Raw genomic sequence first — 22,719 nt, 5'->3', positions numbered from 1 at the left:
GAAAGTTATTCTTATAATAAAATTTTAAGCTAATAAAAAAATATTTGTTTATATTATATAATTGTTCTGTTTTTATTTTTTAGAACGTTTATTTTATTTGAACTGAAATTGTTGAGTTTAATAGAATTTATAAATTGAGTTTAATAAAGTTAAGATGTTACAAAAAAATTGAGTTTGACTTAACTATGTTTGAACATTTTTTAGTAAAACAAACTATTATAGCATATAAAAATTGAAGATAAATATGTAACCAGCTAAATAAAATTTAAGAAAAATATAACAAACGCTATAAAGGCATGAGAAGAAATAAAATATTCTAAAAGGCAAAAGATTACGAAGAAATAGTATATTTTATGATGGTTTTCAATGAGAAGGGAAAAATTTGTTGAGGCAGCAAGGTAGACCATAAAACTCATCGTTTCGGACATCAAGATTGTATAGTCGAAACTTCTCCCACCATTTTAGTCCACAATCTTTCTTGGCTTCATCGCTCTCACGAGACAATGTGCAATCAAGCACTATTGCTATCATTCCCGCAACCGTTGTATGTGACATGAATATCACTCTTATCACATCTTCCAACTGTTTCGTATTTACATAATCCAAGAAAAACACAATTCGATAAGTATATTTTGATTTTTTTAACAAAGTATATAATTAAGAAAATGTACTGACCCAATTCGAGTGATGATCAGACCGCCAACCTCCGTTGTAGTATTCTCTAAAGTATTGAGGGATTGAAATAGCCATGAAAAATGAAAATCCCAAAATGAACTTGGTGTTGAAGCTGTTGAGGTTGCAAAATTGTAGAAAGCTAATGCCCGCAGAAGCTACATTACATTGAATTTGATTTTATTTTTAGTGAAAGCAAAATAAAGTATGTATATTGTATGAAAATGTAAATTTAATCTTAATAGCAAGTACAAGTGTGATGTGATGAAGAGACTTACACACAAAACACAAGACGATGCAGTACACGGACGCCATGATTGGTAACGGTATGGACGCGAAAAAAGCTCCAAATTTTCCTGCATTTTGATAAATATAAATAAGAAAATATCCAGAAAATTCAATTCTACATCAACAACAATAAAAAAAATTACCGAAAATAGAGAAAAAAATCATGAAGGCAGCTGAAATTTGTATCACTCTTCGACTCCCAATCTTAGTCATTGCCAAAAGTCCAACATTTTCTCTGAACATTAACGTTGACCATTTAACAAGAATATATAAGAAATTAATAAATGCTCAAGATATAAAAAGTTAATTTGGAGATGAGGTTCGTTACGTTGATGTTGTGATCCCTGAGACGCCTCCAAGCATGCCGTTGAGTAATACTCCAACTCCCTACAAGATATGCAATCATATATTCAGAAGATGATGATAAAACATAATTAACAAACGGTTAAAAACAATGCAACTAAGTAAGTTCTTCTTAGACTAACCAGCCAGCCAGTACCACGGCTGATAACTGATGGTGGGATAGGCGTCGCACTTCCATATCTTGCAGATGCGTAGAACAAACCGGTCGACTGCAATAATATGTAACACTTGCACTCTTCATTGTAATAGTAAATTAAACTTCATGTGTCCTTGATTTCAGTATTTTAGTACTAAAGATTTCAAACGATCAATTTCATATAAAAAACGAAAGAGTAACCTCAAATAGAGTGACGAAAGAGGCAGCCATCATCGCGAAAGAATCAGTGAAGTGGAAGGTTGGGCTTCCCCATTGGAAAGGATATGGTAAGTATATCCTATTGTAATTCACATAAAGAGAATATAGAAACAATAAAGTTGTAACTAAATAGTGAAATCCCCCAAAAATTTAACATTCAGGTGGAAGAACTGACCATGGAGTGTTGGTGATAAGACCATTACGGTCTGTACGGCAACTGATTTGAGTAGTTTGAGACTTATGGTTGTATACACCACTCGATGTGAGTAACAGAGCTAACAACCAAACCAATGGAATGCACATCATCATCCCATAACGGTCACATCTTGATCCATTCCAAATCACCCCTTTCTTCATCTTCAGAAAGGGCGGTAAGTACTACATTACACAAAGAAAAATATGGACGTTCATTAAGTTTTGTACGTGGACTTGTATGGTATATTCAAAATGATGTATAGTTTGTTTTACATAATCATGTGTGATAAAAAGAAGGACCAATTGTTAAGAACTTTACCTGGGTGACTAAAACAAGTAAGATCAACCCGGGAAGTCCCACTTCAACGCATCTCGCCAACTAGAAAAAAGACTACATGATAAAAATCAACGGTATAAAGTTTTCAATAACCAACAAATGAGTGTATATAAAACATACCAAAGGGAAGCCAATTTGGTAGAGTCCTAGTCCAGCAAACGTTGTCAAAGGAGCAATTGAGAGTGGGCTTAGAAATCTAATGATCACACAACCAAAAATATAGTTCTCTTAAGTGTCCGAGTTCCAGTTCAGATAAAGCAAAATAATATTAAGTATTTACCTGGCGATGTTTCTCCATAGACCTAAGAAACATACAAGAACTTGGAAACAGCCGGCGATAATCAGAGCCCCTTGTATGCTTCTCAATGTTTCCACAAATCTCTGATAAATTATGTGATAAAACCGTTATCATTAGTGAATTTTAGTTTGTAAGAATAAATGATGAAACTAATTTTAAGACTTACTTCAAAAGGATCAGTGTAGTAAGCGAAGCGAGTTGAGGAAATGATGGAAGTGATAGGTATGATATATGCATAAGAAGGAGCAGCTATCACAGGCAATCGAGTTCCAAAGAAAGACTGGAACAATGTTGTTAATCCAGACACAAATAGCATTGTTTGTATAACTCTAGCCTTCTCTGCCTGAGAAATGTACAATTCATTAATAAGAAATAATTAAGACAGAGATTCGTTCAAAAAAAGTTAAAACATAAAGAAACTGAAAAAAATATATATACTGAATTGAATAATTTAAAACATGTTAATGTTGAATGCTCATTTTTTATGATTCTATAATTCTGTAAGATACCATTAAAAACGAGCGTATATATGTAAACTACCACTCAAATGGCTCCAAAATGAATTTTTTTTTTTTTGAAAAAAACCCATGATTGTAAAATCAAAATCTAGAAGCCTGAATTTTATAGGCGTTGGGATCTGTTAATAATTATGAAAAATATATTTATAGAAGTCTTAAACTTTTCTAAACTTCATACCTTATGAAACAATGAAATTATATGAAAGCACACACATAAGAATTAAGTTAGATCAACACGTACATCACCACCTCCCATGTGTGGAACCAAAAGGCTTGGAATAAGAACCGTGATGCCAAGACTCAACAAATAATGCTGGAAACCCAACACTAACGCTTCAACTGCAACACCAGAACAATATTAGTTACACACAAAAGTTGTTTGAAAATAAGCAAACTAAATTAATAAAACGTTTTTTGTTTGTTAAAACATACACCAAGGAGGAGGACTGTTGACACAATACTGAATTCCAGGGAGTTGTTCTTTCACCGGGTGGGGCTGTAACTCCACCGTCCTATTGCCCCCTCCACTATTGTTACTGTTTCCACCACCGCCGTTACCTCCTCCTCTGTTGTTATTGTTTCCGCCACCACCGTTACCCCCTCCACTGTTATTGTTTCCGCCACCGCCGTTTCCACCTCCACTGTTGTTATTGTTTCCACCACCGCCGTTGCCCCCTCCATTTGCCATGGACGTGGTTGAATTTTTGTCTTCTATATTCAAAGTAGACCAAAATAAAGTGTATTACTTTGTATCATGTAGTGTAAATATTGTATCTACATTACTATAACATGTTTATCAATTATATAAACTTACTTTGAAAAGGGAATCCACGTGAGAGGTAGATCGACGAAGCTTTCTTTGTTTTGGAGAATCTAGTCGAAGGGTTGAGAGAATTTGAAAGAGATAAGCCGAGAAGGTATAGAGTGAATGAAAAGTCAAGAAGGTTTCGGTTTAAACTCTTTAACGTTTCACAACTTATAAACGAAAAAATAAATTTATGATTTAAATTGTTTGAGTGACTACATTTTTTCAATTAATGTGGTAATAAAAGGCTTGATAATGTCCGTTTTGGTACATGGAATTTGAAATACAAATCCTTTGAGATTTAATTGACCGTATAACAGATCCAGAGATTTTGAAACAACATTTCATCTGATTTTTTTTGAAAAACAAAGTTATTTACTGACATATACTACATTCGCACTTGTTTAATACAAATGTATATATGCGTACATCAACTATGTTATTACTGTCTTATAGTCAGTGACTCAGTGTAACTTTTTTTTTGCGTTTACAACTCATAATTAACTTGTCCTCAAGTCCTAGCTATCGCATTCAAGTTATCCAGCACCTGTTGCATGGATGGTCGATTCTTCGGGTCTTCCTCAAGGCATTGTTTAATAATCTCGCACATACGTATCCCCTCTTCAATAGGATAGCTATTCTCTAAATCTGGATCGATCATCTCAGCAATGCTTTCACTGTCATTTCGTATTTCTAGAATTATGCGCCGCGTTTTTAAACCAGTTAACATCTGGAGCAGTTCGTGACAAAAAAAAAAAAAAACATCTGGAGCAGTATAGCACCAAAGCTGTACACATCGCCCGACATGTCCAACTTCCCTGTATTTAGTAGCAAACTCGCAAGGTCAGTGTCTTTATAATTCAATGGTTATTTAAAAAACTTTGGGGAGGAGCAAGGGGAAATTTGTTGCCTGATAATATGTATTCGGGAGGTGCGTAATCTAACGAGGGGACGTGTGTCCCTTCTTCAAAGTAAGGTAGGCTTTTGAGTCCGAAATAGGAAACTCTTGCGTTGAACTCCTGCATACCCTCAAAGATGTCATTTATAAGGGAAGGGAAACAAGTTTCAAGAGAAAAAAGGTGTATAAATTAGGCCCAATTTGTGTTTGTGTAAACGCTTTTAGTAGAAGTTATGAGAGACGATGTCCACCCGAAACAAACGATACTTAGTGATCAAATTCTTTGTATAAAAAAATTAAAAACTCTAACGATCAATAATTCGTAACAAAGGGAATGCAAATCCATACCAAATCGAGCAGGATTTAGAAGCCGTGAGATATCTGCGAGAGAGACTGGTTTTCTTCCAAGAGTGCAAGAAAGCAAGACACTGAGCCACTCCTATGGATATGTTAAGTCGCGTCTCCCAGGGCAATGACTTTGGACGAGTCTCTGGAACATAATGTATCATCAACCATGCATCAAAGCCGGAAAGGAGATGAATGCATATAAACTTTGGCTTAACGTCTTTACCTCTATAGATGTGATTTTCTAAGCTTCCGTTTGGAAAGTATTCAGCAACAATGAACAACGTACGACGATCCGAACCATAGCCAATGAGCTTTTTTTTGGGAAATTGGGGCCTATAGACATGAAAAAATCCATAATACACACAATAACTATTTTCCCTAACGTTTCTATACACGGAGTTATATATACATATTAATACTGTAATACCCTTTAAACTCAACTGGCCAACCTGCTACCAAAATTAATTAAAAATTAAATTATTAACCGCATAAAAGGTATCTCGTGTCTTACCTCTATTCACAATTCCCTTTTCACTTTTGTTGATAACTTTTTCGAGGTCGAGTGGTTTCCGGCACCGATTTCCTCCAAATCCTCCCCTCTACCTTCAATCGACAGCTTTTCCATCTTCTTCGTGCTTCCTTTCAATCGTGTTCGACGTTAGGGTTCCGCGTTAGAGTTTCAGCGGCAGTTAGTAACACACCCTTCCTATCCAACTTCACCAACTCGATTCTTCTCAGATCTCTGAAATTTTGTAAATTCTCCCTCGTTTCCGTCGATTCTCTTCGTCTTTGCTTCCTCTGTGTTTATTTTCTTTTATTTGGGCTCGTCTCATAGTATACTTATCTAATTTAAAACCTCCATTCCATTTGGGATGTAATAGTATACTTATCTAATTCATCTATTCCATTTAGAATAGTATCATCGTTCCTGTTGCATACCATCGGTACCGTTACAGAATTAATCCCTCTCATCGGCCTTTTCCAATTTGATTTAGGGTTTGGGTTTTTCCGGGTTGTGTGAGGGTTCTTTTAATTTGAATTATCTTTGTGTCAGTGCTGCAAAATAAGTAGTGTAGTAATTTAGGGGAAGATGTGTAGAATATCACAGCTTACAAATGCTCACTAAGTAGACATACTATGATATTTATAAACTCGAGTCCATTTGAAATGAAATAGTATTCGTATCGAATTGAACTATTTCACTTAAGATAGTATCACTTGCTATTCTGCTTTGCTTGTCTGGTCTTTCCTTTTTTGTAATGTATTTATTGTATTGTCATTTTGATTTATGCTTTGTGTGTTTGCTCGTTTTGTTTAGTCTGTCAGCCTTTTGAATTACACAGAATATCATTGTTTTTCTGGCATTACACTTGTTTGTCTCTCTCACTGATAAATATACAATCTTCTCTATGGTGAATGTCAGATCTGGTAGGTAAATTGGCTTCTACAATTTATAGTCGATTGTATTTCCCTCTGATGCTCTTCTTCTTTCTTATGCTTGAATTGGGATTTTGTATCAGCTATGGATAGTACATAGTGTAAAAATAGTGATTATTTTGTAGAATAGTATCTGCCCGAGCTGATTCCACGTATGTATATAGCACACTTATTATGTTTATATGTATATAGCACACTTATTGTGGAATAATGATGATTTTGTGGAATAGTATCTGTCACATGGAATATAAGAAAGTTATAGTTTCACATTATTCTATCTTATATGGAATCATAGTTTTATATCTTATGCATTTCCATTTGTTAACTATACTTATTCTGTTTAGAGTGCTACTTTATATCTATATTCAATATTATAATTCCCACCGTCCTGACTTTTTGCCTCTCTTACTTCATTCTACAGGTTTGGTATGGACGAGTTAGTCCAAGTAGATTGTTAGAGACATGCTTTGAACCCACTGGCAAGAAAAGAATTAACAACTAATTCAATCTTCGTTGGACTGAAGTGATAAAGAATGCATTAGAGGATGAGGACCTGGCGATGTTGAATGCGTCACAGTTTGGACAAGTCTTGCAGATGGGGTCCTATACCTTCTCTGTTATGCTTCTTCATTATTTTCTTGCACGACAGTTGGTTCTTGAGAAGGACTTCGAACTCTGGTGGCTCTTCGTGGGGAAACCAATTTGTTATGCTATACAAGCTTTGCTTCTGTAACGGACCTCAATTGTGAAGAAATACGGGACGCTCACCGTGAGGTGAAGGGTTCATATCTGATGTGTAGGCGTTGCTATTTATATACCATACTATTTATATACTATACTATGTATTATACTATGTCTTAACCCATTGCATATTCCATGTCTCTTGAGGAATGTAAATAGATAACTCATGTATTATGGCAGGTGGATTTAATTTGTTGTAGATTTGGGTTGCCTATGTATTGCGTTTTATATTTTCCTAATTTGGGTTTAGTGTTTAGTGAGAAGTGTTCTATTATCATCCCCATTAGCTTCGTATTTCATGTTACCCATAAGGCATGTAAATACATACCTCCAGTATTATAAGAGGTGGATTTAATTTCCCGAAGGTTTGGTTTGCCTATGTTTTGGGGTTTATATTTACCTAACTTGGGTTTAGTGTTTACTGTCAAGTGTTCTATTACTATTTCCATTAGCTTTGTATTTCATGTGGCTAATGAGGAATGTAAATACATGTCTCTAGTATTATAGCAGGTGGATTTAGTTTCCTGAAGATTTGGGTTGCGGATTGGGATTTATATTTCCCTAACTTGGGTTTAATGTTTAATGTCAAGTGTTCTATTACCAGTCCTATTAGCTTTTTATTTAATGTTGCTCATAAGGAATGTAAATACATGTCTCGAGTATTATGGCATGTGGATTTAATTTCATAAAGATTTGGGTTGCCTATGTATTGGGGTTTATATTTCTCTAATTTAGGTTTAGTGTTTACTATCAAGTGTTCCTTTACCATCTCCATTAGCTTTGTATTTCATGTGGCTCATGAGGAATGTAAATATATGTCTCCAGTATTATGGCAGGTGGATTTAATTGCCTGGAGATTTGGGTTGCCTATGGATTGGATTTATATTTCCTTATCTTGGGTTTAGTGTTTACTGTTAAGTGTTCTATTACCATTCCTATTAGCTTTGTATTTCATGTTGCTCAATCTTGGCTCTAGTATGCATATAGTATCATTTTAAATAATACATTGTATATAGTATAGAAGTCTTCGCTATTCATCTGCAGTTAGAAGTAAGTGGAAATCCATTTATATTTTAAAATGTATTCCATTACAGATTCAGAATAGTATTATTCTATCACAAAAGAGTAAATTTCCTATGTAACCCGGTTTATTAGAATATTCGCACACGAAATTACCTCCTCCTTTCTTCAAAGCGGTGAATTTTTAAATTCCTTCACTTTGTTGCTTCTGAGTACTTTGTTGCTTCTGAGTTTCTTCACATAGATTTACAGTGATTATTATATGGAATACACCATTTATGGTTTTCTTTGAATACACCATTTAAGATTACCGGTACTAATTTCCACCACTCGTTTACCTCTCTCCACAGTAAAAATATCTTCAGTAAATCTACCTTTTGTATGTGGCTTTCTCCTACTCTTAAATACGGAAGAGCTGTAACCCACAATTGCAAATTTATTGCACTAAATACATCATTGCCTCTCCCCAACCGCACACTTCACCGGCTTTGTTCGTGATTATATTAGTAAATTACAAACAGGGTTCTATTCTACGTTAGTCATATCGAATGGAAACTACCCCCATATAAATTGGATGCTTTATAACATGCTGTTTCATTCAAAGTTTTTGGTTGTCCCTGCCCGACTTCCACGTGTACGTCTATTACACATGCCCAAACCTATATTTTCTGTACTGCTTCATGTCTTCGCATCTATTTCATCGAACAAACCAATACAAAATGACTACATATTTGGACATGTTTTGTTCCGTCCTGATAGTGTGTACCTTGTTCTTCTTATTCTCCGTTTCTATCTTTTGTTCTATAACCCAACCACCAGTACGTTGTGTTTGATTTGCGTCATCATCTATGCACAACCGCACACATCAGCGTCTACGTAAGTGGTTATTTTGGGTCATGTGCATACAACTATTCTAGCTTATGTAGTTCATGTGGAATGGAAAGAAAATTCTTCCCATGTATCTATTTACGTTCATAGTATATATTACATTCCATCTGACTCATGTCAAACGGAAAGTCTCGTCGTATAAATTGGACGGTTTTACTGAACTCGGTTTGACTTTATGTAAACCATTTCGTATTTTACTTTCACCATGCACCTTATCACGGTTCTAAAACTAAGAACACCATCACTCCATTGTAAATGAACTTACAATAAACCATTCCACATACGTGATGTGGTATGGAAAACAATACAATCGGAATAGGAAATCTGGCTATCATCTTCAGATCGCCGTTATGTTAACAGAGTTTCTATCTCCCTCACATCTGTTCGTCACTACTCTTGATTTATATCCTCCCTCATATATGCTCAAGACTGCTCCACAACGAACCCTATTACATCTGATTGTTACTGTGGCAAACAAACCCTCCACGTGGTTCACGTTATAACAACGAACCGGCAACCTGTTATGGTAAGGGGCATAACCGGGTGGAATTAAGCCAAAAAGTATAACAATCAATAACGTCAAAATCATTGTTACTTTCTTCATTTCTCTTTGAAATCTGGCTATCTAGCCAATAAGCCCTTTTTTTAGGTCGTAGAAACTCTAGGTCAATCTATAAATCTCGGTTTATATTCAGCTAGTATTTTTATGGGCAAAATTCATAATTAGCATTTTTTTTTTTATCAAACAATTAGTCTTCAAAAAGAAAACATCTCCAAAATATCATTTATTAATCAGTAAAAATACTAAATTATCCAACATCCTGATTAAACCCTAACTATAACTCTACCTCCTAAATACTAAATCCTAATTATAATCACTAAACCCAATTAAAATATATATATTTCAACTTTTTACCAAGATTATTTTGATGATTTTCCTCTTTATTTGCTAATTTTTAATAAAAACTTGATTTAATGCTTTCTAAAAGTATTTTTCTATTTTTATTTCTTTGAAATAGTTGGTTATTTTGTTTCTCAAAGTGGAAATAATATCCTATATTATTACTTACAAGCCAATCTTGCAAATCTTGATCAAGATCCTTGAACATGTAAAATCTCTTAACCACCACGGCCATGCCAACCCCTTCCAGTCTTGGGATTGATATATCCCCTGACATGGCTGCCAAAGTGCTCTCCTATGACCATCTCCTTGCTAAAATCCTTAGTTGCTTTCTTCAGCTCCGCCACCGTGAAGACTTTTCACACGCTCTTCCGCTGTACATAGATAGTATCTAAAAGTGGAAATAATATCCTATATACTTTTTGTAACTTGATAATATCCTATATACTTGTCAAATACATTGAGATTTTTTTATAAATACTTACCTGAAATAGGATCAAGCTGCTCGGCGGAAGCTGAGTGACAGTTCCCCATTCCGATTCTGACTGAGGAATAAGAACGATTTACATTTGTATTCTTCCACTACAAGAAAACGTTGTGTACTCCGAAAAAAAAGTTCCGACAACATGAATTGTCACAAAATTTTCGATGGTGTAGCGAGAATTTATCGAGAAAGGCGAAAATTCATCGTAAAGTCGTCAATATTTTCCGACAAACCTGTTTTCTCAGTATCTTCTCGGAAAATCTTGTTGGAATTTTCCCAGAACCATGCATTCTCGGTAATTATTCGGAAAGCTCGTCGGAAGATGCTTGAAAATTTCCGACAAACCCGTTTTCTCAGTATCTTATCGGAAAAACTTGTCGGGATTTTCCGAGAACCATGCATTCTCGGTAATTTGTAGGAAAACTCATCGGAAGATGCTTGGATTGTTCCGACAACACATAATCTCATAAAAACCTCGGTAAATTTATCGGAATAATCTCGAATTATACCGACATATGAGCTTTCTCGGTAGTTGGATGAGATATCATCGGAAAATTGACAGTTCTAAAATTAAGTTATATTTGTCGTCGTTTGATCTTGGTCGGGTGAATCTGCAGAGCAATAGTCGTCGGAAGTTTCAGAGCAATGGTCATCGGGACTTTCAAAGCAATTTAGTAAAAAAGATACATACAGAAATAAAAGATACAATACATAATTATAATATTTCGCAATAAAAAAATAATATTTCTAGTCCACGAAAGTCCATATCCACTTAATGTGCGTGTATATTAATATTCCTATTTATTTATTTTTCTGTCTCAGTCTTTATTTTCCTTTCTTCTACCCTGTCATTTTCTTCTTCCTCTCCAGATCTGCATCTAAAATCCTATCTCCGCTATCCTTTTCTTCTCTTAATTATTTTCCATTTTCATCATTCAATTTATTCTCTTCGTTTCCTCATTATTCCTTCTTGCATGGTCTCTTTCTTTTCGTTTCTGTCAGATCTCTGTTTTTTTGAAAAAATACCAAAAGATTCCTTAAATCACCACTGCTTGAACTGCTTACGCCGCCATCATCACAACTCCTTCGACTGCTGTTGCCGCTCACCCACCTACGCCATCATCGTAACTCCTTCCACTGCTGTTGCTGCTCACACTCCACCATCACGGCCACTTCGTGCATTACACCAACATCATTACACTCTACTCTAGCACCGTCAACGCCGCAGTCTACACCGCCACCGCCGCACCGTAAACTAGCCCGCCTGAAGTTCTTCCACTGCCGTTACTGTTTCTTTTTATTTTAGTTTTTAGAACTTTTGTATTTAATTTCTTTATTGCTAATGAATTTTTGATAAATATCATATTATTTTAAATTTCTTTTATTTCATTTTTGTTTTTTTAATTCAAAATATTAAATTGTCGGAAGTTTATAGGAATATGTTTCTCGGAACTATATCGGGACGTTTCGACCAACTTCCAACGAATGCTTCCGAGGATATTTTTTATCGGAATTTATCGACTACTTTCCGACAAATGGTATTTACCGAGAGCCAAACTCCGACTAAAGTTGGATTGTCGGAAAATAGTGGGAAATACCCATTACCTACTAACTACCGATGAATACTACCGTCGGAGTGTGAGCTTTATTCTTGTAGTGTTCTTAGATCTTCGATAAGAGTAAATACGACCAATACGCTGATCTGTGTTTTGACAAGTCAACGTAAACGCGTTGAAAGGTACCGTGTGTGATTCGCGTTTCTGACAAAGTCAACTATGCTATGGTGAGAAATACGACGCCGCTTTGTCAGTTGCTTCGCATAGGCTATAATATAATTTCATTGCGTCTCGAGTTCAAGGTCTAAGAGTGGATTTGTAGAACATTTCTTTTGTTGAAAAAAATTAGGTTGTTTTGTGGAGACTAAAGAAGCTTTTGAAAAAACCATTTTTTATTTGCGTGCTGAGTCACTTGATTGTTTCTGAATAACTTGGTATAGTTGTAGCGGCATGATCGAAAAGTCCAAAGAGTTTCAGATCCTCACTTTACCAAAAGTAAATCTTAAGTCGACAAGCGATTCTACTATCCCGACAAGCGATTCTATCAGCTGTCTTTGACTCTCTGTGAACATATTAGTCGATTCTTGAGGGGATATCTTGGTGCTTCTAATGTTTGAAAACTTATTTTTTTGCTAAATTGTAAATATCGTAAAAATGAATAAAATATTTTACAAAAAGATAAGTCTAAGCCATTTTGGCAAAATTAAAGAAAAAACAAAATGAATCACCATTTTAAATCTACAAGCACTAGCTTAACGTAACCACATAACCATAAACGAGGATAAAGATTTGATCTGTCTCCTAGCTGAGATTATATTTTTCATCTCTCTATTGATCCAAAGGAACACAGAGGAAGCAGGAATATATCTGGTTGTGAATAAGATCGTTCCTCTGCTTCCAAGATAACTGTTAAAGAAAAACTATGTTTGATGAACTTAGACCACCGGCCAACTAAAATAACTCATAATCTAAGAATTGAGAATTGTTAAAGAAAAACTATTTCTAACAACTATATACAAGTTACATATGATGTGAAAAAGTTCATATAAAAATCAACAAAACCTAATTATGGAGAGTCCTTGTCTTGTAGGAAGGTGAGGTTAATCATCATACTCAATTCTTTTCCAAAAACTTACAGGTTCTAGTACGAAGACCCAATAATTGGTGGTTATCTTCTCACGATCTTTCGAGAATACCACAAACTATTATGTACTGATCATGAACATGATCATGTCTGAAAAAGTAGTTAACATGCTTATTAGGTTCTTGTTTAGCAAATATGTTGGATTTGATGATGGATAAGGTTAAGCTTTGTTTAGTGGTGGGATTGTAGATACATGCTTTTTTACACACAGTGTATAAAATCAAATCACAAAGAGACACCATTATGTATCCTCCATCCTTGGGAAAGTCAAATATGGTTCTGACCATGATTCAACACTATTACTATAGGAAGATAATGTTAATGATAGTAGTTAAGACTTTTCAGAGTTGTTATAGAGCTCCATTGAATCACACCCGTAGTGTCTGACCAAATTCAAACTCATGTATAGACCAAGTGGTTGCGGTCGCGAATGATTAACCGCAATCTTTTAAACATTGAATATAGTATTAATTAGCTACCTTAACAAACTCTTACATTTTTTTCCTAATTGAACGGGTATTTGCAGGCAACAAAGTTAATCAAGCTTTGATTCAAGTCATATAAACTTTAGAAGTATAGACTTTGATTGGTAGCATGTGTTATTGTTGGTTTAGTTTGAATTAGAAATCTAATTTATCGATAACACAAAAATATTATCAGTCATACAATAAATTTAGTTTTTTATTTATTTTAACTTTGAGTTATCATATGTTAGAGTTGAGTTATATTTTTGAGTTAAACTCTTGGTAAAATTGTTAACTCAAAACTTAATGCAAAATCAAGAACAAAATCCACAAGTTGAGTTACATTTTTAGTTGATTTTTTAATCCAGAAGAGAACTAAAAACAATAAATTTTGAAAACAACTTGTGTACCAAAATTGGTGAGGTGGTAGATTCTTTTGTTTGTAAATGTAAATGTAAGAATATTTATTTATAGTCTAAACCAGAATTTTAACAAATGGAATAAGGAACCCAATGTTGGAATTGGGGATAGTTTCTGTTTTCAAAAGGAAAAAAGAACATAAAATGCTGAGATTATAGAAAAAACGCGTCAACTGCAAATTGGTCAAATGTACTGTGTTACTTTGACTTCTACGAAATATTTTCGTAGCATTGTTGCTAGGCCGAAAACGGTCCATTATAAAGTTGGGCCACAATAATAGTGTTAAAAGCACACTAACGTAATCAAATAAAATGTAGCACCAGGTGACACATAAATAAATTAATTAATTGTTACAAATTGTCCAAAATTACAAAACAGATGCAGGTTAATCATGCCATGTCGCAAAACAGTACTAGGGCAAAAAAGGAGTTCATAAGTTTAACATCGTATTCACAGTTAAAGATGTGTTTCAACTTTCAACTATTTCCGGGGGCACGTGCACCTCTGATTGCAAATCCGTCCATGCTCAAGTGATAGACGAGACCTGGAATGTAATAAAACACTCTTCTAGAGGTTCCAAAAGAAAAGACCATCACATATGGAGAGAAAACCTTTTTTCCTGCATGACATTAGTCTATGAAACTTTGCGAGGAAGAGTCAATAGCTGTGCATTCGTTTCTTTAGCTACAGAACTGATTCTCTATGTAACCTCATAAGCACTTGAAATGTAACACATTGCTAAGTACAAAGGTGGAATCAATTATATTCATAGACATTCTATTCATATATCTTTAAAAAAAAAAAAAAAATACATATTCATAGACATGTTGAAACTTGAAAGAAAAAGATTTCTAGACAAACTTACTTGAATACAAAGAGTTTCACTTGAAATCTGCAGCATGGTTAACAACATCAAAACTATATAATATTACAAAAGATGAAAAGTTCTCAAACCATAGCTTAAGCAACAGCTATTCCATCATCATCATCTTCTTCTGATGTTGCTGCTTCTAGCAGGCAATGGTAGTTGCTAAGGGAGTTATACCAGAACAGCTGTCTTTCCAGTTACCGGCTTCATACTAGCTGCACTCTCTAGCCTTGCCCATTTTTCTTTCCTCTTCTCAATTACAGAACATTGCTTTGCTTCCTCCTCCTGAAAGCGTGCGTGGCAAGACATGAACAAATCCTCGTCCATTTCACACAACATTTTCCTCACGTTTAGGGTTAGGTTCAGCACGGATTGGTTCCAGTGGTTCTCAGCATTCTTCTCCAAAGCAGCGAACATGATCGGTAGTATAGCTTCCCGGTTATGTGCAACCAAATTCACAATCTGATCGTTGTTCCACAAGAACAAAGCTCTTTCAGAAACCTAAAGCCCAAGAAAAGCCCATTAAGGTCAAAAACTTCCCAAAACCTTAAAATATTATAGATCATCAAAAACATACCTGAAAGTGGCAACTGTTGACACAACAAGCAACCCTCAAGAACAACGGAACCATCACTTTCCGAAACTCCACCACACTCATCCCCTCAACAACCTCCTCGACCTCTCCAATAAACATCACTTCCTTTTGACTATTCGTGACAGGCCAGAACTTCAACAAGCCCTTCACCACAACACTCCCCAGCTTCGGCTCCTTATCCACAAACTGAGCGACGCAGTAAGTTAACTGCTGGAAGTAGCTCCCAAGGGACTTAGCTTTGTGAAGTGGAATCAACACTCTCCACAAAAACATCTTGTGCTCTTCTTTCAAAGGCAGCGCGAATCCGCTCACTATGCTTCCGAAAACCTCCAGAAGCTCGGCGATTCCGCCGTGCTTCTCCGTCTCAAACACAAACCTGTAGAATATATTACTCATTGACTTGCGGATAAAAGGTCTGTGAACCATGAACTTCCCGTAGAGACGATGCAGAACCGTCTTCAAACACTCTCGTTCTCTAGGATCCTCCGAATCAAACAAGTCGAGTAACCTCAGTATAAACCCATGGTTTAGATACTTCTTTGACATTTTAGCATCAAGACACGGAGAGGTAATGAACTTAAGCAACAGATCGTAAACCATCTGCAAATGAGGCCACGCAGGGTCGAACACCGGCTCGTTATCATCACCATCGTTCTCCCGGTAACTCGGAGGGAAAACTCTAAAGAGATTCACAGCGCACATTCTACACACTGCGAGAACAGCTGGCTCGGTGAATCTAACGGAACCGTAGCCTACAAAGTCCAGAAGCTCGAGTAAAGCCTGTCTTTTCACGTCTTTCTCGATGGAGTTTTTGCTTTGGTCGGAGAAATCGAATGTAACGCAGCAGAGGCTGATTTTGCTCACGAAGAGGTTTAGCTTCTCGGAGTTTGGTACGTCTTTGAACGGTAGCAGCGGCTCTATTGTTGATGGGAAGACGGCGGAGGAGGACGTACGTTTCCCTGAGTTGGAGGGAACCGGAGCGGAGCTAGAACGAGAGAGGTCTCCTCCTGAGTCGGGTTTTGAAGACTTCCGAGGAAGTTTACTCAATAATTGTTTGAACATTCTTTCCCCCAAATTTCGAAATTCACTGCTCAAATCCACATCTGCCCTAAAATTCTCCGACAAGAAGACGGATCTGACAGAACACAACAAGAGATGGATATGTAATGAGATCCGAAAGAAAAAAGGTTGCTACTTTTATATGCACAATACTTAGAAACTTTAATGATTACCTTCTTCTTTCTCCTCGAATAATGTCATGATTCCAGTATCCATGACATTCCTAGAGTGAAGAAAGTTTAACAATCTAGAGAGCAAACAGAGTTTGGATCGAGAAGAAGAAAAAGGTTATGATGATCCTTGGGGTGTCTTGATTGTTTTGCCTTTCTGCCATAAATAATGGCATTTTCTCCGCAAATTACCAGAATTTATTTTCAAAAAATAAATAATTTTAGACAGGAATTTTTGCTTTTATCGAAAAAACAGCGGTTTTTGTTCTGTGTTTTTTCGATAATAATAAATTAATTAACATATTGCATGTAGTTATAGACTCCAACCGTTTGATTCACTGCAAGTGCGAGGTATCCTAAGTAACCAGTGCGCTAAGGCCTATTTATTACGGAAGCCCATTTAGAGTTTGGGGCTTTACTGTGTCTCCTTTTTTTTTTTCAATCTTATCAGCTGATTGAAGTGAATGGTTGCTTACAGCTGGTGGGTTTATCCTGTCCAGTTATATGGGAGCAGAGCATGTGTCTACCCACCTGGAGACTCTAAAACCGGGTCCATATACTTTTGGAGATTCGAATTGGATTGATTCCATGGTATAAACATTAACAAATATACTTCACTTGACTGACATGATTAGTGGATACTTCACTTAATTAATTAAGAACATTAGAAAACAGAAACAAGGAATGTACCAAAGCAACATAGCAATTCACAAGTCATAAGAGAGGCTAATGATTCATAGCTTTTGTCCAACCATAAGAACAATCCCAACCCTCAGCACCCAAACTTGAAAATTCAAAAAATCTATACATTGTGTACTCTCTCTTTCCAAAGAGAAACAAAGCGTTGTGGACAATATAGAAAGAGATCTCTCCTAAGATAACCATATCAAGAAATTTTAAAACTTCACATCTGAGGGACTCATCAAATCAGGAGGAGGATGATACAGGAGCGTTGGTAGGGGTACCCGAGGATGTCGACGATGATGATGCACTTGCTTCATTACTTGCATTCTTTTGTTTTGGAGGAGCTGACGAAGTTGAAGTTGAAGTCTCGATGGTTTCAGGTGCATCGCCAATGTCCAATGTGTCTGGGAGTGGGAGGTATTCTTCAGCTTCATTACTGTAAATCTGCAGTATGAACCATCAAAAAAAAGTCATTATCACGCTTCTTAACGTTTGCTACATTTCATAAACTTACAATCCACACTGGTGTAATAAGTTTACCTCGAGTTGAGTAAGCATTTCGATAGTTGCATCAACATCACCATCGTTGGCCAAGTAAACATCACGGACAGACTCAATTGACAAATCAGAGAAATTAGCCAAAAGGAACTCCATGTCAAACTCCGAATCATCATTCCTCATTTGGGAGCCTGAAGAACTTCCCTTCCCTTGGACTCCATAACCATAGGGCTGATGCTGCACGTGATGTGTGGTTGCAGCAGCAGCAGCAGCAGCAGGCTTTGCAGAGTCAGCATCTCTTTTGTAGAGTGGCACGTAAGCTGCTGCGTTCGGATTCAATCCTGATCCTGATCCTCCTGGCTTCATTGCTAACTCAGATCCTAAAACAAAGAACAGAGCAAACTGATTAAACATTCTCGATTACACAGGCTTATCACAACGATTCCAATCTGAAGCACAATCAAAATCAAAGTCACAAAGAGATCATCGTTACAGAAGATACAGAGTCGCTGAGTGAGAATTGATCAGCTTCTATTGTTCATCGACACTAATCTACACATGGATTCCACGAAGCAAATCAAGAGGAATAAGGAAACCTAAACGGAGAACGATAACACGAGCATACGAAAGAAGAGTATACTATATACTACTATCTAGCCTCTAAATCATGATCGATCGAACGCGATTGTTGCTATCAACATGAACATCGATCGCAGGAATCAAACAGAAACTAAATAAATATCTTCAGAGAAAATATGATCTAGGGAACACCAACAGGCGGCGTCGTTGCGATCACGTCAAAGATCGCCGTCGACGGAACGAGAGAGAAAACGAGCTTACCAGAAAGAAAGAGTCAAACGCGTTGAAGAAGATGATTCGAGAGGAGAGACGATCGTAACTGCAAAGATCTGAGAACCGCTAAGAAGGTGGGGGGGGGGGGGGGGGGGGGGAGGGAAGACACTAACTTTATATATCGTAGAGAAGGAGCGTTTACTTGAAGGTCGCATCACGGTGTGCGTCTGTTTGGAAACTTAATTTATTTTTATTCTTGACCCGGTTATTGATATTTTCTTCGATATGGTGACTCGTCATAACAGTGTCAGAATAAACGGAGAATATGGAAAGCCATCAACACTCGCCGGTTCACTCTAAACCAGCTCGAATCCATTTTGTACAATTACGTAGTATATTTCAAAGCCAACACGACAGTCAGGGTGGCCGAGTGGTCTAAGGCGCCAGACTCAAGTTCTGGTCCTCGTGAGAGGGCGTGGGTTCAAATCCCACTTCTGACAATATTTTTACTTCCTTTTTTTGGGTCTTACTAGAACGAACATCACGTTAGCCTGGCAACTTTGGGACCATTTACTATCACAATAAGACAACACGAGGTCATCGTAATTAAAAAAAAAAAACTTCTACAAAACTATTCAACAACAAGAGTTTTTAATACAAAAGCAGAGAGAGACTAAAACTGGTTCAAGAAGATACAGTAGCTTTCTGAGTCTGCGATATGACACTGAGCTTCTCGTAAGAGTCAGCACAAGCATGAGCATAATCAGACAACGCTCTAAAGATCTCAGGCAACCTGATCTTCAAACTATTCAAAGACTTCTCCCTCACCTGAACACAATGTCTCTGGTAAGCTTCTTCTTCATCTTCAAGCCTTTTCTTCAGCGTCTCCACAACGATTCTCCTCTCCGTGACATGATCATCATCTCTCCCGCTTCCCTCTTCTCCATCCACACCTTCCTCCGTCGGTCCTCTCTTCTGCAAATGTTTCTGATACCACTCCTCAAACCCTTGCTTCTTCCTAATGAACTCCCTCCTCGTCTCCTCGCATTTCTCCTTAAGCTTCATCTCTTCCTCCTGGTGAAGCAAGATCGTTTTCATGACCGCCGCAAAGGAGGAGATCGCTGATTTGGCCACCTCGTCGGGTAGCTTCTCGAGGCGGTCGTGCCACGAGTGGAGAAGGGCTTGGATCGGTGGACGCTGGGGCCTTGGAGGAGAGGAGACTTTCTCCTTGAGACTGCTTTCGATGGGGATGAGGTTTAGCTTCAGCCAGGTGTTTAGAGAGTTGATGTACTGCTTCTGGTGCGTCACGAGCCTCTCGAACTGGACATGCCATTCTTCCAAGACGGTGCAGAACTGCCGCGTCTGTTGGTGATGCTGCTTCGTGGTTTCTTTCTGAGAAGTCGAGATCTCGAGAGATTTTAGCTCTCCGACGATCTGGAGTTGTGTGTCGTGTTGTGTGCACATGTTTGTCCACATCTTGGCCATCCTACAAGGTGAGAATATTGGTTTAGAGAATGCTAACTCATTTGAAGGGGAGAGAACTTACCCTTCGACTAAGGAGACAAGTCTTGGATACAATTGGTCATCCCTTAAACGGTTAACTTCTGAGACAGTCGAGTCCATGGACTGCATGTCGACGATATATCTTGTGTGTAGATGACTCACAGCTGCTTTCGTTTTCTCCACGGTTTCTGCACTCGCACCTCGTTTTTTATGCCTGTTGAGTAGAGATACCTTTTTCTGATACTCTATCTTCATAAGCTCACCTTGCTATAGAGAAAGAAACACCACAAAAAATGCATTCAGCTAGACATCCTTTAGGTAGAAAATGATGAGCGTTAAAATTAATTTACCTTCACTTCATCGTAGAGTTTCTTCTCCCACGCTAACAACTTGTCCAACACCGTCGCATGAGTTTCATGCTCGTCTGATTCTTGATCATCTTTCCCACCTTCACCGTTGGAAATGCCTCTTAATGATTTGTTCCAAGTTATAACCCGCATTACCCTAGCGGAATGATCAACATATCCTGAAAAAAAGAAAAACATTTTTCATCAGCAGGAAAGCGGAAACATTGACCCCAGAAGAAACAACACTCTCCGATAGGGACAGATCTGGTAATAGATAATGGTAGGGATAGCAAAGAAAGGCGGTTAGAGTGTTGATTAGTCAAATCTAGAACATTTTTTAATGGCTTTAAACCACCAGATCTATTAATTTAAGATTCATATTGGATTCTCATAAAAGTTAAACCACAGACAAATGTCAAAGTAGACAGACCAAAAAAGTGCTACTGCAGAGAGACACATAATTGAAGAATCTTGCAGAAACTAAACCATGTTCCGATCTACAAAAGAAAACTCTTTTCTTTTCTCAAACTTTTGGTTTTCCTCTTTTTCTTGTTTCAATTAGAGAAAGAATCAATCAAACTTTCTAACTCATGAATACCTATGAAACACCTTAAAAAAAGTTTTGGTGAAGAACATGTCCATACAACAGTGACTATACCTCACTAAACTAGTGTCTTGGTAGTGATAAATTTTGTTAAGACACTCAACAAGTACTCTGAAAAATTGCAATGAAACACACATAAACGCTTCAATCACAAGGAATAAGATTAAAGAAACCGACTTTCAATACCTCGGTTATCTGCGAAATTAGAGTGATAATGTAACCTTGTGGCTTCAAGCATCTTGGAAACCTCCTGTGCACACTCTGAAGCTTTGAGGAACCGATCATCAATCCCATCAAGAATCTTCATCAGATTCACGCTTGACGCCGTGGTCTTGGCGACTGCACGCCGGAACTCAGGTGGAGCTGTGTTGGAATGCTCGATCTTAGCTTTCCCTTTCTCCTTTGCCTCTTCCACCACTTCATCTTCTTCTTCTTCAACTTCTTCCACTTTCTCCGGCGTCTTTGGCTCCACTTCCTCAACAGCCTTGTGACCAGATCTTAGCTCTTCTTCCTCCTCCTCCTCCTCCTCCTCTTCATTGAACTCAAAGTGATGATTGTCTTCTAAGTTACCCCCAGGAACATCCTCCACCCTGAAAAAGTAATCCCACGCCCCAGGAGAAGCACTCACAGTCTCCGGCGTCTCCGGTAACTTCCCACCTTTCCCAACATTCTCCGGCGTCCTAGGCGAACTCTCTCCATCCTCAACCTTCTCTTCTCCCTCCTCCTCCTCCTCCTCCTCTTCATCCTCCTCCTCAATCGCCATCGAATCAATCCCCCTCACCTTCCTCCCTCTCCCCGCCATCGCAGGCAAGCTAATCGCGCGCTTTATCGGAGAAGGAGTGAACTGAGGGAGAGGCGGAGGCGGAGGAGGGAGATTCTCGATAGGCGGAGGCGGTGGCGGCTGAGGAGTAGCAGGACCATCCGCAGCACGGTCGTTTCCCTTCTCCAAAGCAGCGTCCAAGGTTTGATCGGATTCGCCGTGGCCGTAGTCGCTGAGAGCAGCGCCTGCGTTCTTCAACGCAATGGCGTAGGCGAAGTGGCCCGCGGCGAACGCTTTGCTCGCCGTAACCGCTTCCTTGATGACGTTGCGGCGGTCCTTGCATCTCGCTACGGCCTCTTCGTTATCAACCCTAGATTGTGCACACCCCATTGCAGAGAGAGAGAGAGAGAGAGTACTGACAACGAGGGACAAAGATGCGCAGAGAGAGAGAGAGAGATGTAGTGCTGTTCGCCACGCGCCGAGAGTGGAGATGTCTTTTATGTACGCGCGTTCTCACGTTATAGTGAGTGGTGTGACACCACTTCTTTGTCTATATATATATATTTAGATTTTAAAAATTAAATAGGATGACCTAACGGTCACATATCTCAACGCACTACGTCGTCGTTTTGCGCACCTAGAGGCTTTCTTTTCGTTTCCTTCCTTTCTTTTATCAAATCTTTTGGTTTTCTTTTAGCATTTGATGA

The 22,719-nt window shown here is 37.7% G+C and overlaps 4 protein-coding genes, 1 long non-coding RNA gene and 1 other non-coding gene across 6 annotated transcripts; 1 reads left to right on the top strand and 5 right to left on the bottom strand.

Annotated features, from left to right (window-relative positions):
* Nucleotides 1–363: 363 nt before the first annotated feature.
* LOC106362626 (putative nucleobase-ascorbate transporter 10) lies at nucleotides 364–3,714 on the bottom strand. Its single transcript, XM_022691632.2, has 14 exons — nucleotides 3,459–3,714; nucleotides 3,268–3,365; nucleotides 2,675–2,851; nucleotides 2,491–2,591; nucleotides 2,331–2,406; nucleotides 2,193–2,252; nucleotides 1,854–2,056; nucleotides 1,661–1,757; nucleotides 1,446–1,532; nucleotides 1,289–1,347; nucleotides 1,104–1,195; nucleotides 951–1,028; nucleotides 676–830; nucleotides 364–582 (listed from the first exon to the last, which is right to left on the bottom strand). The coding sequence occupies exons 1-14, from the start codon at nucleotides 3,712–3,714 to the stop codon at nucleotides 364–366; spliced, it is 1,758 nt and encodes a 585-aa protein (XP_022547353.2).
* A 986-nt stretch (nucleotides 3,715–4,700) lies between these two features.
* Nucleotides 4,701–13,990, bottom strand: LOC125593299. The gene is made up of 5 exons (XR_007329220.1): nucleotides 10,550–13,990; nucleotides 10,234–10,438; nucleotides 5,301–9,681; nucleotides 5,078–5,219; nucleotides 4,701–4,850 (listed from the first exon to the last, which is right to left on the bottom strand). It is a non-coding gene; the product is annotated as an uncharacterized LOC125593299 (long non-coding RNA).
* A 976-nt stretch (nucleotides 13,991–14,966) lies between these two features.
* LOC106362625 (serine/threonine protein phosphatase 2A 57 kDa regulatory subunit B' kappa isoform) lies at nucleotides 14,967–17,088 on the bottom strand. Its single transcript, XM_048769739.1, has 3 exons — nucleotides 16,828–17,088; nucleotides 15,578–16,730; nucleotides 14,967–15,501 (listed from the first exon to the last, which is right to left on the bottom strand). The coding sequence occupies exons 2-3, from the start codon at nucleotides 16,655–16,657 to the stop codon at nucleotides 15,172–15,174; spliced, it is 1,410 nt and encodes a 469-aa protein (XP_048625696.1). The 5' UTR covers nucleotides 16,658–16,730; nucleotides 16,828–17,088; the 3' UTR covers nucleotides 14,967–15,171.
* Nucleotides 17,089–17,455: 367 nt separating this feature from the next.
* LOC106440378 (polyadenylate-binding protein-interacting protein 6) lies at nucleotides 17,456–18,956 on the bottom strand. The gene is made up of 3 exons (XM_013882024.3): nucleotides 18,847–18,956; nucleotides 18,049–18,386; nucleotides 17,456–17,952 (listed from the first exon to the last, which is right to left on the bottom strand). Exons 2-3 carry the CDS (start codon nucleotides 18,370–18,372, stop codon nucleotides 17,752–17,754), a joined length of 525 nt encoding a protein of 174 aa, XP_013737478.2. The 5' UTR covers nucleotides 18,373–18,386; nucleotides 18,847–18,956; the 3' UTR covers nucleotides 17,456–17,751.
* Nucleotides 18,957–19,214: 258 nt separating this feature from the next.
* TRNAL-CAA lies at nucleotides 19,215–19,298 on the top strand. The gene has a single exon. It is a non-coding gene; the product is annotated as a tRNA-Leu (tRNA).
* Nucleotides 19,299–19,401: 103 nt separating this feature from the next.
* On the bottom strand, nucleotides 19,402–22,561 carry LOC106440375 (protein ALTERED PHOSPHATE STARVATION RESPONSE 1). Its single transcript, XM_013882022.3, has 4 exons — nucleotides 21,439–22,561; nucleotides 20,652–20,827; nucleotides 20,345–20,568; nucleotides 19,402–20,284 (listed from the first exon to the last, which is right to left on the bottom strand). Exons 1-4 carry the CDS (start codon nucleotides 22,400–22,402, stop codon nucleotides 19,483–19,485), a joined length of 2,166 nt encoding a protein of 721 aa, XP_013737476.2. The 5' UTR covers nucleotides 22,403–22,561; the 3' UTR covers nucleotides 19,402–19,482.
* Nucleotides 22,562–22,719: the final 158 nt, after the last annotated feature.

The sequence above is a fragment of the Brassica napus genome, chromosome C9, assembly GCF_020379485.1.
Source record: "Brassica napus cultivar Da-Ae chromosome C9, Da-Ae, whole genome shotgun sequence".
Classification (NCBI taxonomy): Eukaryota; Viridiplantae; Streptophyta; class Magnoliopsida; order Brassicales; family Brassicaceae; genus Brassica; species Brassica napus.
Note: the sequence above shows the minus strand (reverse complement) of the source record. Positions and strands in the feature narration are given on the sequence as shown.